The sequence below is a fragment of the Doryrhamphus excisus genome, linkage group LG12 (genome assembly GCF_037039965.1).
Source record: "Doryrhamphus excisus strain RoL-2023G ecotype Guam linkage group LG12, RoL_Dexc_Guam_v1.1, whole genome shotgun sequence".
Classification (NCBI taxonomy): domain Eukaryota; kingdom Metazoa; phylum Chordata; class Actinopteri; order Syngnathiformes; family Syngnathidae; genus Doryrhamphus; species Doryrhamphus excisus.
In genome coordinates, this window is record NC_136368.1 from 6514553 (window position 1) to 6526594 (window position 12042).

The window sequence follows — 12042 nt, forward strand, 5'->3', positions numbered from 1 at the left end:
AGTTGCCAGAGCTACATGTAAATACTATTGTTTGGATTTGACATTGTACTATAATAAAATCATCGCTTTAAAAAATGTGGGATGCATGCAGATTTTATTTCCAGCCAGAAAATCCATACCTGCATAAATGAGAACGTAATAAAAATGACTCTTGTTTTTTATTGCCTTTGCAGAAATGGTGAGCAATAGGATTAACCTGACCTTGATTTCAAAACATGATTTCAAACATTTTGTAGATTGCAGCACTTTTAATGTTAACTATTAAAAGAAGCAAATGTGTATAATGGAAACTGTTTAGTATTATTCCAATTACATGTGACTTTGGATGTGACACATTCTGACAAAGGAATCAAACTTGAAAGATGAGGTTTCCTTAAAGCTTGCTTATTTGTTGCATAATGTTCAACATTGTAAAAAAAATGTAAAAGATAATATCATTATGTTCATCAAAAGTAGTGGCAAATAAAAACCTTGCATTCACAAAAAAAATCATGTCAGTGATAACAGTCCTGATGATTGGACACCACAACTTTAATGTGTGTTAATATTTTGAAGCTGGTAATGGTAATGGTTTTATTTCATTTGAACATGCATCAGATTACACTTGAATGCATCACATAATCAGTTCCCAGTTCCACATGTCCAAAAGGAGTAGGAAGAAGCAAAGCTTATTAAATCCTACCCCTCCATCTGGTACTTTTACAATCAGTAACTGTTACATTTGTTCACTTCCTGCTTTCCATAATGCAGTTTAAGTTTTTTTTTTTTTTTAATGCACCTCGTACCGAAGCACAAGGTGATATGACCATACAATGACATAATGTGTACCATAGTAACTGTCAATATAGTGATATATATAGCACATCATGATTCAAGACTCTTCATGATGTGCTAAGCTAGTGTGGGTTAGAATCAAAACAGAATTTCAGGCCACTTTCCCCGCTAATTATGATGTCAGTGGTCACGAAATGTTACGATTGTTGGATTTCCAACTTTGTCAAAATAATCTGTGTAGTAGAAATTGTATGCGTGTTTTCGCAAACAGCAATAAAACCACAATGTTCCCATCAGGATATTGTGTCCTTTTTTTCCCCTAATATCCAGCATTAAGTCATCAATGAAGAAAAGACCAAAAATTGCCTAAGATTTATATTATCGTCACGAGAAGGTTCAGAAAAAGGTGTCATATAGGTGAGATTGTGGTAACCCTAACATCAATCAAGGTGCCTCAGAAGCGACTGAATGGTCCACGACTTGGGGGCTGTGAAGATGTTCTGGATGACTTCCAGATCCCATTAACCTTGGGCTGAGGGCCAACAGTTGACTTGGGCCCCAAAGGCCAGTGAGTCAGAAAACTATTTTCTTGTTCCCTGCTCAAATCTGCTCACCTCAGAGGTGTACAGAAAGGCTGCACTCTAAAAGTCAGTTATTCGACTCATCAGTCAAGGAGACCCCTTGAGTTGGATCTCATTTTGTCAGTTAAAGAGCTGACAACAGTGAGTATTAATAATATAATATAATATAAAAGATCTAGGCTACTCGGACTGAATATAAACATATATATGAATGCTTTAAAAATTCACTTTCCAACAGACAATTGATGTTATTTTCATGGTCTTATTTGAAGGTCAGTATGTTGTGACCTTGCCAGTTCTGATGAGTCTTAAGAGAGACGACGATTATTCTCTCATAACATATTTAAACCTACCGCATGTTGACTAGAATGTTGGCTAACAGATAACATATCTGAAAGATAATGGTTCATATCTTTGTGTGGGCATCCGGAGGTGGAGTTTACATGGTATCCCCGTATGTGCGTTGGTTTTCCCAAGGTACTCCGGTTTAATCCCACATCCCATAAATATGCATGTCAGGTTAATTGGAGACTGTAAATTGCCCATAGGTAGGGCTGCACGATATTGGTAATTAGTGCGATATGGGTGTCTAATTTTGCGATAATGATATTATTGCAATATTATTTTCTTCCCCTAAAAATATAATCCGCATGAACCATATTTTAAAAATTCTATCGAAAAAAACACAAAATTAAGCTCACAACTCAATTACTTAAAATGTAAAATAACAAATATTTACATTTATTTTAACATTTAAAATCTTGCCTAAAGTTGCTTATTCCATTATTTTGCAGACAAACTAAAAATGACTCAAGCATTTCAAATGCTGCAGTTACTTGCATTATAACACATGAATATGTGTTATAATGTACTATATGTATTTTTCATGCAAACTGGAAACAGTTTGAAGTTTTTGTACCAGGAAAAATACAATCTTTAAACTTAAAGTCCATGCACATTTTTCTTTAACTTTGTCAAGATTCTGTGTCTGACCTTAATCCACATTCTGAAAACCACAAACCAAGATGCATTTGTCATGATTCTACTAAAATGCATTCTGTCGGCTGTATAATTTCCCATCTTTTGGGGATTTAGCTGTACTGTTTTGTACTTCTGTGCATGAATGTAAAATGAGAAATCTTGTTCTCTGAGGATCGTGATTTGATTTTTACTGTTTTGACGTTTTCTAGTCGCAGTTGGTATTGGAGTACACTGCTGTCTGTGGATGTGGATGCATGCTTGCAAGTGCGTGTGTGTGCTTAGTTGATGCATTGTCAGCCACAGCGCAGCGGAGCCCCACTGTGGCCTTGGAGTAGAGCCTGACCAAACAAATTGAGGCAGAATGTTGCTACAAGGTTTAAAAAGGAACATCTCTTCAGTTCAGGAAAGGTCGACCAGAGGCCCCATTAGGCTGACAGAGTCAAAAGAGTCTAGTATGGAGGGGGTTGGGGTTGACAGACAGATTGTTACTCAAGGACACAGCAGTATCAGAGGTTAATGATGTCTGCAGCCTTGGCATGCCCTGAGCCATGCTACTTATCACTGTGATGGAGTTCTGTGTGTTTGTGTGTGCATTTTCATCCCAGTAATTAACTGCATGTTGGAAGACAATGTATGTTTGTGTATATGGTGTACCTCCATTGTCATTTTTAATCATCCCAAATGGAATCGTACTCCAATCAAATCTATTTCTCCCTTACAAAATAATGTAAATCCTACTGTTACACTTCCAAAGTATTTTAAATGTACAATGATCATAGTTTGGTGGAACGGCGGACGAGTGGTTAGTGCGCAGACCTCACAGCTAGTAGACCAGGGTTCAATTCCACCCTCGGCCATCTCTTACGTTACGTTAAGGTTACGTTAATTGCAGATCTTTGGTTCAATTTTGGGTTATTGAAGTGAGCAACACAGTTGAAATCAAGAAATAACTCATGGCAAAACAAGAAGGTGGTGTCTGGGTGGTGTCTTGCTGCCATACCCCTTGGTAAAACTCATCACATCAAGAATCACATCTTCAGCGAAGGTAAAAGTAACCTTAAATGATGATTTATAATTTATCTTTGATAAGAATCGAGGAAGTTGGTCGAGTGGTTAGCGTGTGCAGGGTTCAATTCCACCCTTGGCCATCTCTGTGTGGAGTTTGCATGTTCTCCCCGTGTATGCGTGGGTTTTCTCCGGGTACTCCGGTTTCCTCCCACATTCCAAAAACATGCTAGGTTAATTGGTGACTCCAAATTGTCCATAGGTATGAATGTGAGTGTGAATGGTTGTTTGTCTATATGTGCCCTGTGATTGGCTGGTGACCAGTCCAGGGTGTGCCCCGCCTCTCGCCCAAAGACAGCTGGGATAGGCTCCTCGTGAGGAAAAGCGGTAGAAAATGAATGAATGAATGCATACATTTCAAATTGTTTACCACATATAAAACTATAACTGTAAAACGTGTTTTGTGTTTTTGGAATGGCTGGATTTATTTTATTTCTTCTGGGAAAAATTGATTCAGTTTGCATCTGTTCTGGTTAGAGTTGGACCTTCTGGAACAAGAAGGATGCTAACCAAGGTTCCACTGTAGCTTAAAATGACTAATTTGTAGTCACTTTGTCTTTGATAAGAATCTTACAATCAGCTGCTGTACAGACTCAACATCTTAAATATCATGGAATCATACTCTTCCCATAATGATGGGGGGAAATGTATGTTATTTTCTGTGATGGATGATAAGTTAACTTCAGCTCGTGTCTGATTTTGACAAGATTTATGCGGCTGTTATATTTCAATATGCTAAAACATCTGTTTCCCGGGCTGTTGAGTCCAAGCCTAAAAGCAACGGTAAGGTGATAAAATGTTTAAGAGATATCATTGAGGTGATATTCATTGTAGAAGCTGAACCATTATGATTGATTCCTTACCTTAAAATCGGGTGAACGAATGAGTAAAAATGAATGCAACATGGCCTCTAAAATCATTTCCAAGTGTGTGTCTGCATTCATTTGTAGTCTATGCGTGTGAAAACTTCTTTTCCTAATCAAGTCCATTTTCTAGTGATTTGCTCTCCCGGAGGTTCCATTTATCTCAGACTGCAATGGAAACACACACAGACACTTGATGTTTCAAGGTGAATCCCTCCAAAACGGCCCTGCTGGTGTTCTCTTGTTAAATCAATAAGAATGGTGACAACAGCAGCAGTGAAATTTGTACCCGTCCGATGATATTTGCGTGAATGCTCTCACACGGAAGGGCCCTCGACTTAAACGGAATGTTCATAAAAATGGGAATAAATGTCACATTGAGTCCATTTGGCATTCAGTTTATAGTACTAGGTGAATTTATTTTGACCGATTATAGTTTATCACAGATGTAATCTGATGCAGCAGTCCTACAGCTTTTGTGTCAATAATGTGCAGAGAGATCTAAGGTTAAAAACAGCAGTTGACCAAATGCTTTATGATCACTGGGCTCTTCGGAGTGAATAACGTATTTGTTATGGCTGAATGGGAATCATCACATACTGTGCGTCCAGCTAAACAGATCGATGCATCATGAACCACTGTTGTTTGCCCACTCATTCTCTGCAAAAGTTTACAACCCCCCCGTTAAAACTTGCACTAAAACTATATTACTATGCATTTGTCAGTACTTTCTTTTCATTTCAACGAGTAACATCACTTCAACTCCTTAAAGGTCATTGGACTATTTAATACACTAGCTGTCAATAAGAGACTGGGCAGAATGTGCTTATAATGGTAATGGTAATGGTTTTATTTCATTTGAACATGCATCAGATTACAATTGAATGCATCACATAATCAGTTCACAGTTCCACATGTCCAAAAGGAGTAGGAAGAAGCAAAGCTTATTAAATCCTACCCCTCCATCTGGTACTTTTACAATCAGTAACTGTTACATTTGTTCACTTCCTGCTTTCCATAATACAGTTTAAGTTTTTTTTTTTTTAATAATGTACCTCGTACCAAAGTATGAGGTGATATGACCATCCAATGACATAATGGGTACCATAGTAAGTGTCAATATAGTGATATATATAGCACATCATGACTGGTTCAAGACTCTTCATTCTTGTATTTAGCAAACATCAACTGCTTGTATTGTTTCTTGAATTGGCTCATCGTTGTGCATTGTTTGATTTCCTTACTCAATCCATTCCATAGTTTGATTCCACATACTGAAATGCTATGGCTTTTTAACGTAGTCCTAGCATATAAGTGTTTCACATTTACTTCTTCCCTGAGATCATATTTCTCCTCTCTTGTAGAGAAGTATTGGATGACATTTTAGGTAATTGGTTATTTTTAGCCATATGCATTATTTTAGCTGTTTGAAGATGAACTATATCAGCAAGTAATAAGGAGTTAGTATGTTCTCTGTACGCGGCATTATGAATTATCCTTACTGGCCTTTTTTGCAGTACATTTAGCGAGTGAAGATTGCTTTTATAGTTATTACCCCATATTTCCACACAATAAGTAAGATATGGTAGAACCAGAGAGCAATAAAGAGTGTGGAGTGATTTTGCTTTGTTCAATACTGAAATATTTCTGGCCACCTTATGTTGTATATTTGTAATATGAGGTTTTCCAGCTCATATTTTCATCTATTGTGATTCCCAGAATATAGGTTTGTAATCCTGACAATGTGGCACTAAATTAAAATCATAAATTCTACTTTGGCTGTACTCAAACCTAATAAAGCATTCTTATTGTTGATTAGTGGCACCTTGTCTTGTACGGCCAAAAGTGGCCTCCAGTCCATTGCAATCCCATTTTCCCCAGTATATTTGCTAATTTGTTGCATGTGGGCTTACTTATTTTGGCTGTAAATCCTGAAGATGACATTAGCTCTGAGCTTGCTGCAACAGGTTTTGCATTAAGGTGATACCATCGGCTTGCCGTGTATATATAAAACAGAAATATATATGTGTGTGTGTGGGGGGGGGGGTTAAGTCTGGTACAACAACTTCACAAGATTTCTGCAAAATCTTCGGAATTTTTCATGTCACAACTAGTGGTGGTCCGATCCATCAGCCACAGATCGGTATCAGCCGTTATCAGTGAAAAAGGATGGTGTCCACATCGCCCGATACTTGCTGCCGTGCGTTGGACGTCCAGTCTATGTGAAAGTTGTGAGAGTGGTCACTTTTTTGGAAAATGGCAGCAACAAGTGTGGTATCAGGTTTTAGCAATGTGATTGCTAAAACTAAGGCCCATCACCAGACTGACTAGTTAAAAGGTCATATTGTAGTTTATGCTTTTAACAAGGAAATCAGATCAAGTTCTGGGTGGCTGACAAAGCTGAAAGGGACTGAAAGTGGAAAGTGGAAGTACTAAGAAACATTATTAATGCAAGGCTTTTATAAAACTGGAAATTATAAAAGTGAACAAGCCCCAACCAAGTTGTATGTACGTCTAACGTACATTGAAAGTGAACTACTTTGGAAACCCTGCTGCATTAATTATCATATTTGATTGTTCGAGTGTGAATATTTAATGACACCACATTATTGCTTGCTAAGAGGTCACAGCTATAGTTTTTTTCTTTCTTTTTAGTTAGTTTCTTTTAAAGAAATTGTTTTTTTTAGCATGACGCTCTCACCTGCGTATGTTTTATTTTCTCTCATTACCTCTATATTGTCTTTCCGTCTCTCCGCAGCGTGCCAGCCAAGCTTCTACAAGGCTTTTGCCGGAAACATCAAGTGTTCAAAGTGCCCACCAAATAGTTTCAGCTATGGTGAAGGTGCTGCAAGCTGCCGCTGTGAAATGGGCTTTTTCAGGGCCGGTAAAGATCCTCCAACTATGGCTTGCACACGTGAGTATACTTAATGCTTAATCCTCTCAATTGTTATTGTTCTGCTGTATTTGAGTTCTATTGTTAGTTTCTTAGAGTTTTTACCATTGTTATTTTGCACTGGTAATTCTCTGGTGGTGTAATGGTACAGCTGTTGCCTTTTAAGACAGAGGCCCTTGTTTTGACTCTCCTGGACAATTTATTGTTAGTTTCTTAGAGTTTTTACCATTGTTATTTTGCACTGGTAATTCTCTGGTGGTGTAATGGTACAGCTGCTGCCTTTTAAGACAGAGGCCCTTGTTTTGACTCTCCTGGACAGTTTATTGTTAGTTTCTTAGAGTTTTTACCGTTGTTATTTTGCACTTGGAATTCTCTGGTGGTGTAATGGTACAGCTGCTGCCTTTTAAGACAGAGGCCCTTGTTTTGACTCTCCTGGACAATTTATTGTTAGTTTCTTAGAGTTTTCACCATTGTTATTTTGCACTTGTAATTCTCTGGTGGTGTAATGGTACAGCTGCTGCCTGTTAAGACAGAGGCCCTTGTTTTGACTCTCCTGGAGAGTTTATTGTTAGTTTCTTAGAGTTTTTACCATTGTTATTTTGCACTGGTAATTCTCTGGTGGTGTAATGGTACAGCTGCTGCCTTTTAAGACAGAGGTCCTTGTTTTGACTCTCCTGGACAGTTTACTGTTAGTTTCTTAGAGTTTTTACCGTTGTTATTTTGCACTTGGAATTCTCTGGTGGTGTAATGGTACAGCTGCTGCCTTTTAAGACAGAGGCCCTTGTTTTGACTCTCCTGGACAGTTTATTGTTCGTTTCTTAGAGTTTTTACCATTGTTATTTTGCACTTGTAATTCTCTGGCGGTGTAATGGTACAGCTGCTGCCTTTCAAGGCAGAGGGCATTTTGTCAATCGCAACCCAGAGTTTTTCATTGTTAATTTGTTACTTTGAATATAAGTAGACACCGGTCTGTTTAAGCATGACTAATTCTGATTGACATTTAAATCTCCAAAGCTTAATATCTACATCTCTACGTGATCATTGTGATATTTAATACATATCGGAGTCAGAGTGTGTGATAGAGAATCTTATTAATTGCCTTTGGATTGGCCTCCTTTTCTTGATGATGATTCATTGGCTGTAATTACAAAGTAATATTTGCATTAAATTAAAGTTTAATTAGACTTATTCCCCCATAATTAAAAAGCTATTCAGCTGTCATTTAGATAGACAGGGGCCATCGATGAAAGCTTTCTGTGGAGGAGGAGCGTATTTGCGCTCTGCGCTGTGGAAAATCAAGCAAATGTGAGCATTCTCAGGGTTTAATCTGCAAGGTGCAATGCCTGGCAAGGAGGTGTTCAGAAAATCTTGCCTTGCAATATTGCACATCTAAAAATAGAATCAGCGCTTCACTCCGCTAACAGGAGCCCATCTGCAGGTTTGTCATGTAGCTACTGTGTCAATATCAATTACAGCAACATGCAATTTTTACATTATGTACTCATTTTATATAAGGTATATATATATATATATATACATGTATATTTTTTTTTCCATTGGAATTTATAGATGGAATATTTTCCCAAACAAAACAGAAAATGCCTCTGGTCAAAATTGTACGAAAATAAAGTATGTTTCTCTGCAATATAAATCACCAGTGTGAGAGTTGACTGCAATAGATTATATTACAGTGGATACTCGTTTTTTGTTTTCATTTTCTTTGACCTAATAGTGGGTTATTTTTCAGAGCACCTCATCTGTACAGCACACACAGTGTTTATTAAGTGGAAGAAAGTTCTGTGTGCGACCTATGAACAAATAAAACACACACACAATAAATATAGTTAAAGGATTCTCTGCCTGGAATCTGCCCATAGTGTCCTAACTGTAAAAAACCACTATCCATTCTTCACAAAGATGGAGGAATCAAAATGTGAATGTTTTGTTTGGTAAAACGATTTGTTTGTTAGGTGCACCATTTGCACCTAACAAATTTGTTGTTTAATGTACCAAACTCAATCATGTGACAAATGAGGGTCGACTGTAAATAAAATCCGAAAATTCCATTATGTGCTGTTTCAAAGTGCATTTTACGCCTGTGATATTATTAATTCTGAATTTAATGAATATTTTTTTTCACAACCAATGGTTTGTGACACATAAATAAGTTATTGTTAGTGGGTCTAACAAAAGACAATTTAATGACATAACGTCTGTGAATGTACCTCGTGTTCTCTGTCTGTTCTGTTAGCTTGCTACTCGACCAAGAGGTGCATGTTGTGTTTATGGGAGAATTTGTCAAGCTTGAGCGGCAGGCTGGCTCGTTCTACCTCCATTGTGACTAGGCCATAACCCGTTACTGTAAAACTGAAAATGCCAACTGACACTAGTACACATTATTTTTCCACAAACTCTATGTAGAACAGGGATCTTAAAGTCAATTTACTTGGGGGCCACTGGAGCTAGGGTCTGGGTGAGGCTGGGCCGCATCAGGTTTTCAAAAAAACAAAACAAAACACTTTTTCAGTGTTTTGATCTCAGTCATGGATACGAGAGAAAAAAACAAAACAGACGGGCTCGTTCGCTTGCGTATAGGCAGGGCAAAATCACGTCAATTGTGTGCGGTGTGCACACAGCTTTAAGCTGTAATTTCTGGCTTCATGAAACCATATGGCATCCGTATCAAACTAGGTGGGGGGCCTCAAACTAGCATCCTGCGGGCCGCATTTGGCCCGCGGGCCGCAAGTTTGAGACCCTGATGTAGAATCTTACGGTTGCATAATGCTGTTCATTGTAATGAGTTGAAGAATATAACATATTTGCTGAGTAAAATGAAAAAGAAATGTAGAAGAAAAGGGGGAATGCAGGAAGGAAGAAAGGGAGGTTAACACAAGGGAGATACAGTACAGGTGGAGGAAACGTAGCTGGAGTAGACAGTGGAGAGAGAAAGGAAGGCGGATACTGATCCCAATCTCCCTCTAGAGGAGAATAGAGGCTGATTGATGGCATTGAGGTTGATCCACAGGAGGCAAGGTGGGTGGATTCTACTCAGTGGAGAGAATAGGAGAGGTGAGATGATGGCCGATAAAGGCATGGGGAAATAGAGAGAGAGAGGGAGAGAATGGACATTCGCTGACAGAAGTGGAGGAGGAGCCTTTGCCGTCTGTTGAGATTTCCAGCAAAGGTGGAGCGGCATGGAGGGATGGGGGGAAATATTGCATTGTCTTGGCAGACAGTGCGCTTGGCAGGGAGGGAGTTTTCAAATCTCACAGGCCTTGAAACTCCACCCTGTTGACAGCTGAGTGCCTGCTACAGCACAGTGCATACTGCGACGCACAAGCACACGCAACCAGGGAGCATAAAAACCTGGTAAACACCTCATATGTTACAGAGGTGGAATCATATCAAGGGTACATTTTACATTTTAACCTTTCTGCATTGTATTCTGTGTAGTAAACGTCTTTATAATTGGGTAGAACATTTAGAATTCTGCTGCAATATGTCCCAAGGGTCAATGCTAGGTCCTGTTCTTTTCTCTCTATATGTGTTCCTCTCCGACACTGACAGCAAAGGCATTGAAGAGTTCTTCTCCCCAGAATCACCAAGTAGCTACGTTACGCAAAAGGAATGCTTTAATGAGATGTCTGCAATTACTGAATCTACCAACATGCTTTTCAGGCCTGTCATTGTTGGAAGGAACATTTTGTTGCTGCGTGTATGCATTTATTTATTTGTGTGGTTTTCTTTTACTTGTTTTTGTCTGCATGGTTTTTATTTACTTGTGTAAAACTTTTTTTTTAAATACAAAATATAGGTTTCAGGTGAGGAAGGCTTATTGGTCAGTGTACACATAATTTATGGCTTTGATTATACCCTGGTAAGTAGTTTTGTTTTAATATATTGTTTTAATACATTTAATATATTGATATATAATATATTAGGCGGCACGGCGGTCGAGTGTTTAGCGCGCAGACCTCCCAGCTAGGAGACCAGGGTTCAATTCCACCCTCGGCCATTTGTGTGTGGAGTTTGCATGTTCTCCCCGTGGTTTTCTCCGGGTACTCCGGTTTCCTCCCACATTCCAAAAACATGCTAGGTTAATTGGTGACTCCAAATTGTCCATAGGTATGAATGTGAGTGTGAATTGTTGTTTGTCTATATGTGCCCTGTGATTGGCTGGCCACCAGTACCAGTACCCCGCCTCTCGCCCGAAGACAGCTGGGATAGGCTCCAGCACCCCCCTCGTGACCCTCGTGAGGAAAAAGCGGTAGAAAATGAATGAATGAATAATATGTTATCATTAACTTTATTGAAATGTAACACCAAATGTTCCCCATATTAATTGAATGGATGAAAGTACTGAATGTAATCAAATACTTAAATACTTAAAAATATTAATAATAATAATAATAATAAAAAGAAGATCTTGCATTTTTTTAGACTGTTGAATGAAAAACAGAAACACAAAAATGGGGCAGAGGGTGTTTTTACATCCTAGTAGAATAGTGAAAATTAAATTAAATTAAATTAAATTAAATTAAATTAAATTAAATTAAATTAAATTAAATTAAATTAAATTAAATTAAATTAAATTAAATTAAATTAAATTAAATTAAATTAAAATGTTTTTACCATTCTGAATGAAAAAACAAATGGAAAATGGAATACTTTTTTACACTTTAATAAAAAATCCCCCCAAAAAATGAATATAAGAATGAGAAGTATTTTTTTTTTACATTTGAATGAAAAATAGAAATGTAAAAATGAAAAAAAATGCATGTTTAATTATGTCCGCTGGGAAACTAATAGATGTTTTAAATGGTTTAGCTTACAAAAACGGAATTAAAACAAAAGTATAAAAACTATTAAGTATTTAAAGTATAAA

The 12042-nt window shown here is 37.7% G+C and overlaps 1 protein-coding gene across 3 annotated transcripts in view; it reads left to right on the forward strand.

Annotated features, from left to right (window-relative positions):
* LOC131135553 (ephrin type-A receptor 6-like) overlaps positions 1-12042 on the forward strand; it is a 198409-nt gene that overhangs the window by 99086 nt on the left and 87281 nt on the right. For all 3 annotated transcript variants that reach the window (XR_013629598.1, XM_058081590.2, XM_058081591.2), the window contains exon 4: positions 7023-7178. Coding sequence is in view for 2 of the 3 variants with exons in the window: in XM_058081590.2 (XP_057937573.2) it covers positions 7023-7178 (156 nt within the window). In the remaining variant the exon portion in view is untranslated. The remainder of the gene's footprint in view (positions 1-7022; positions 7179-12042) is intronic.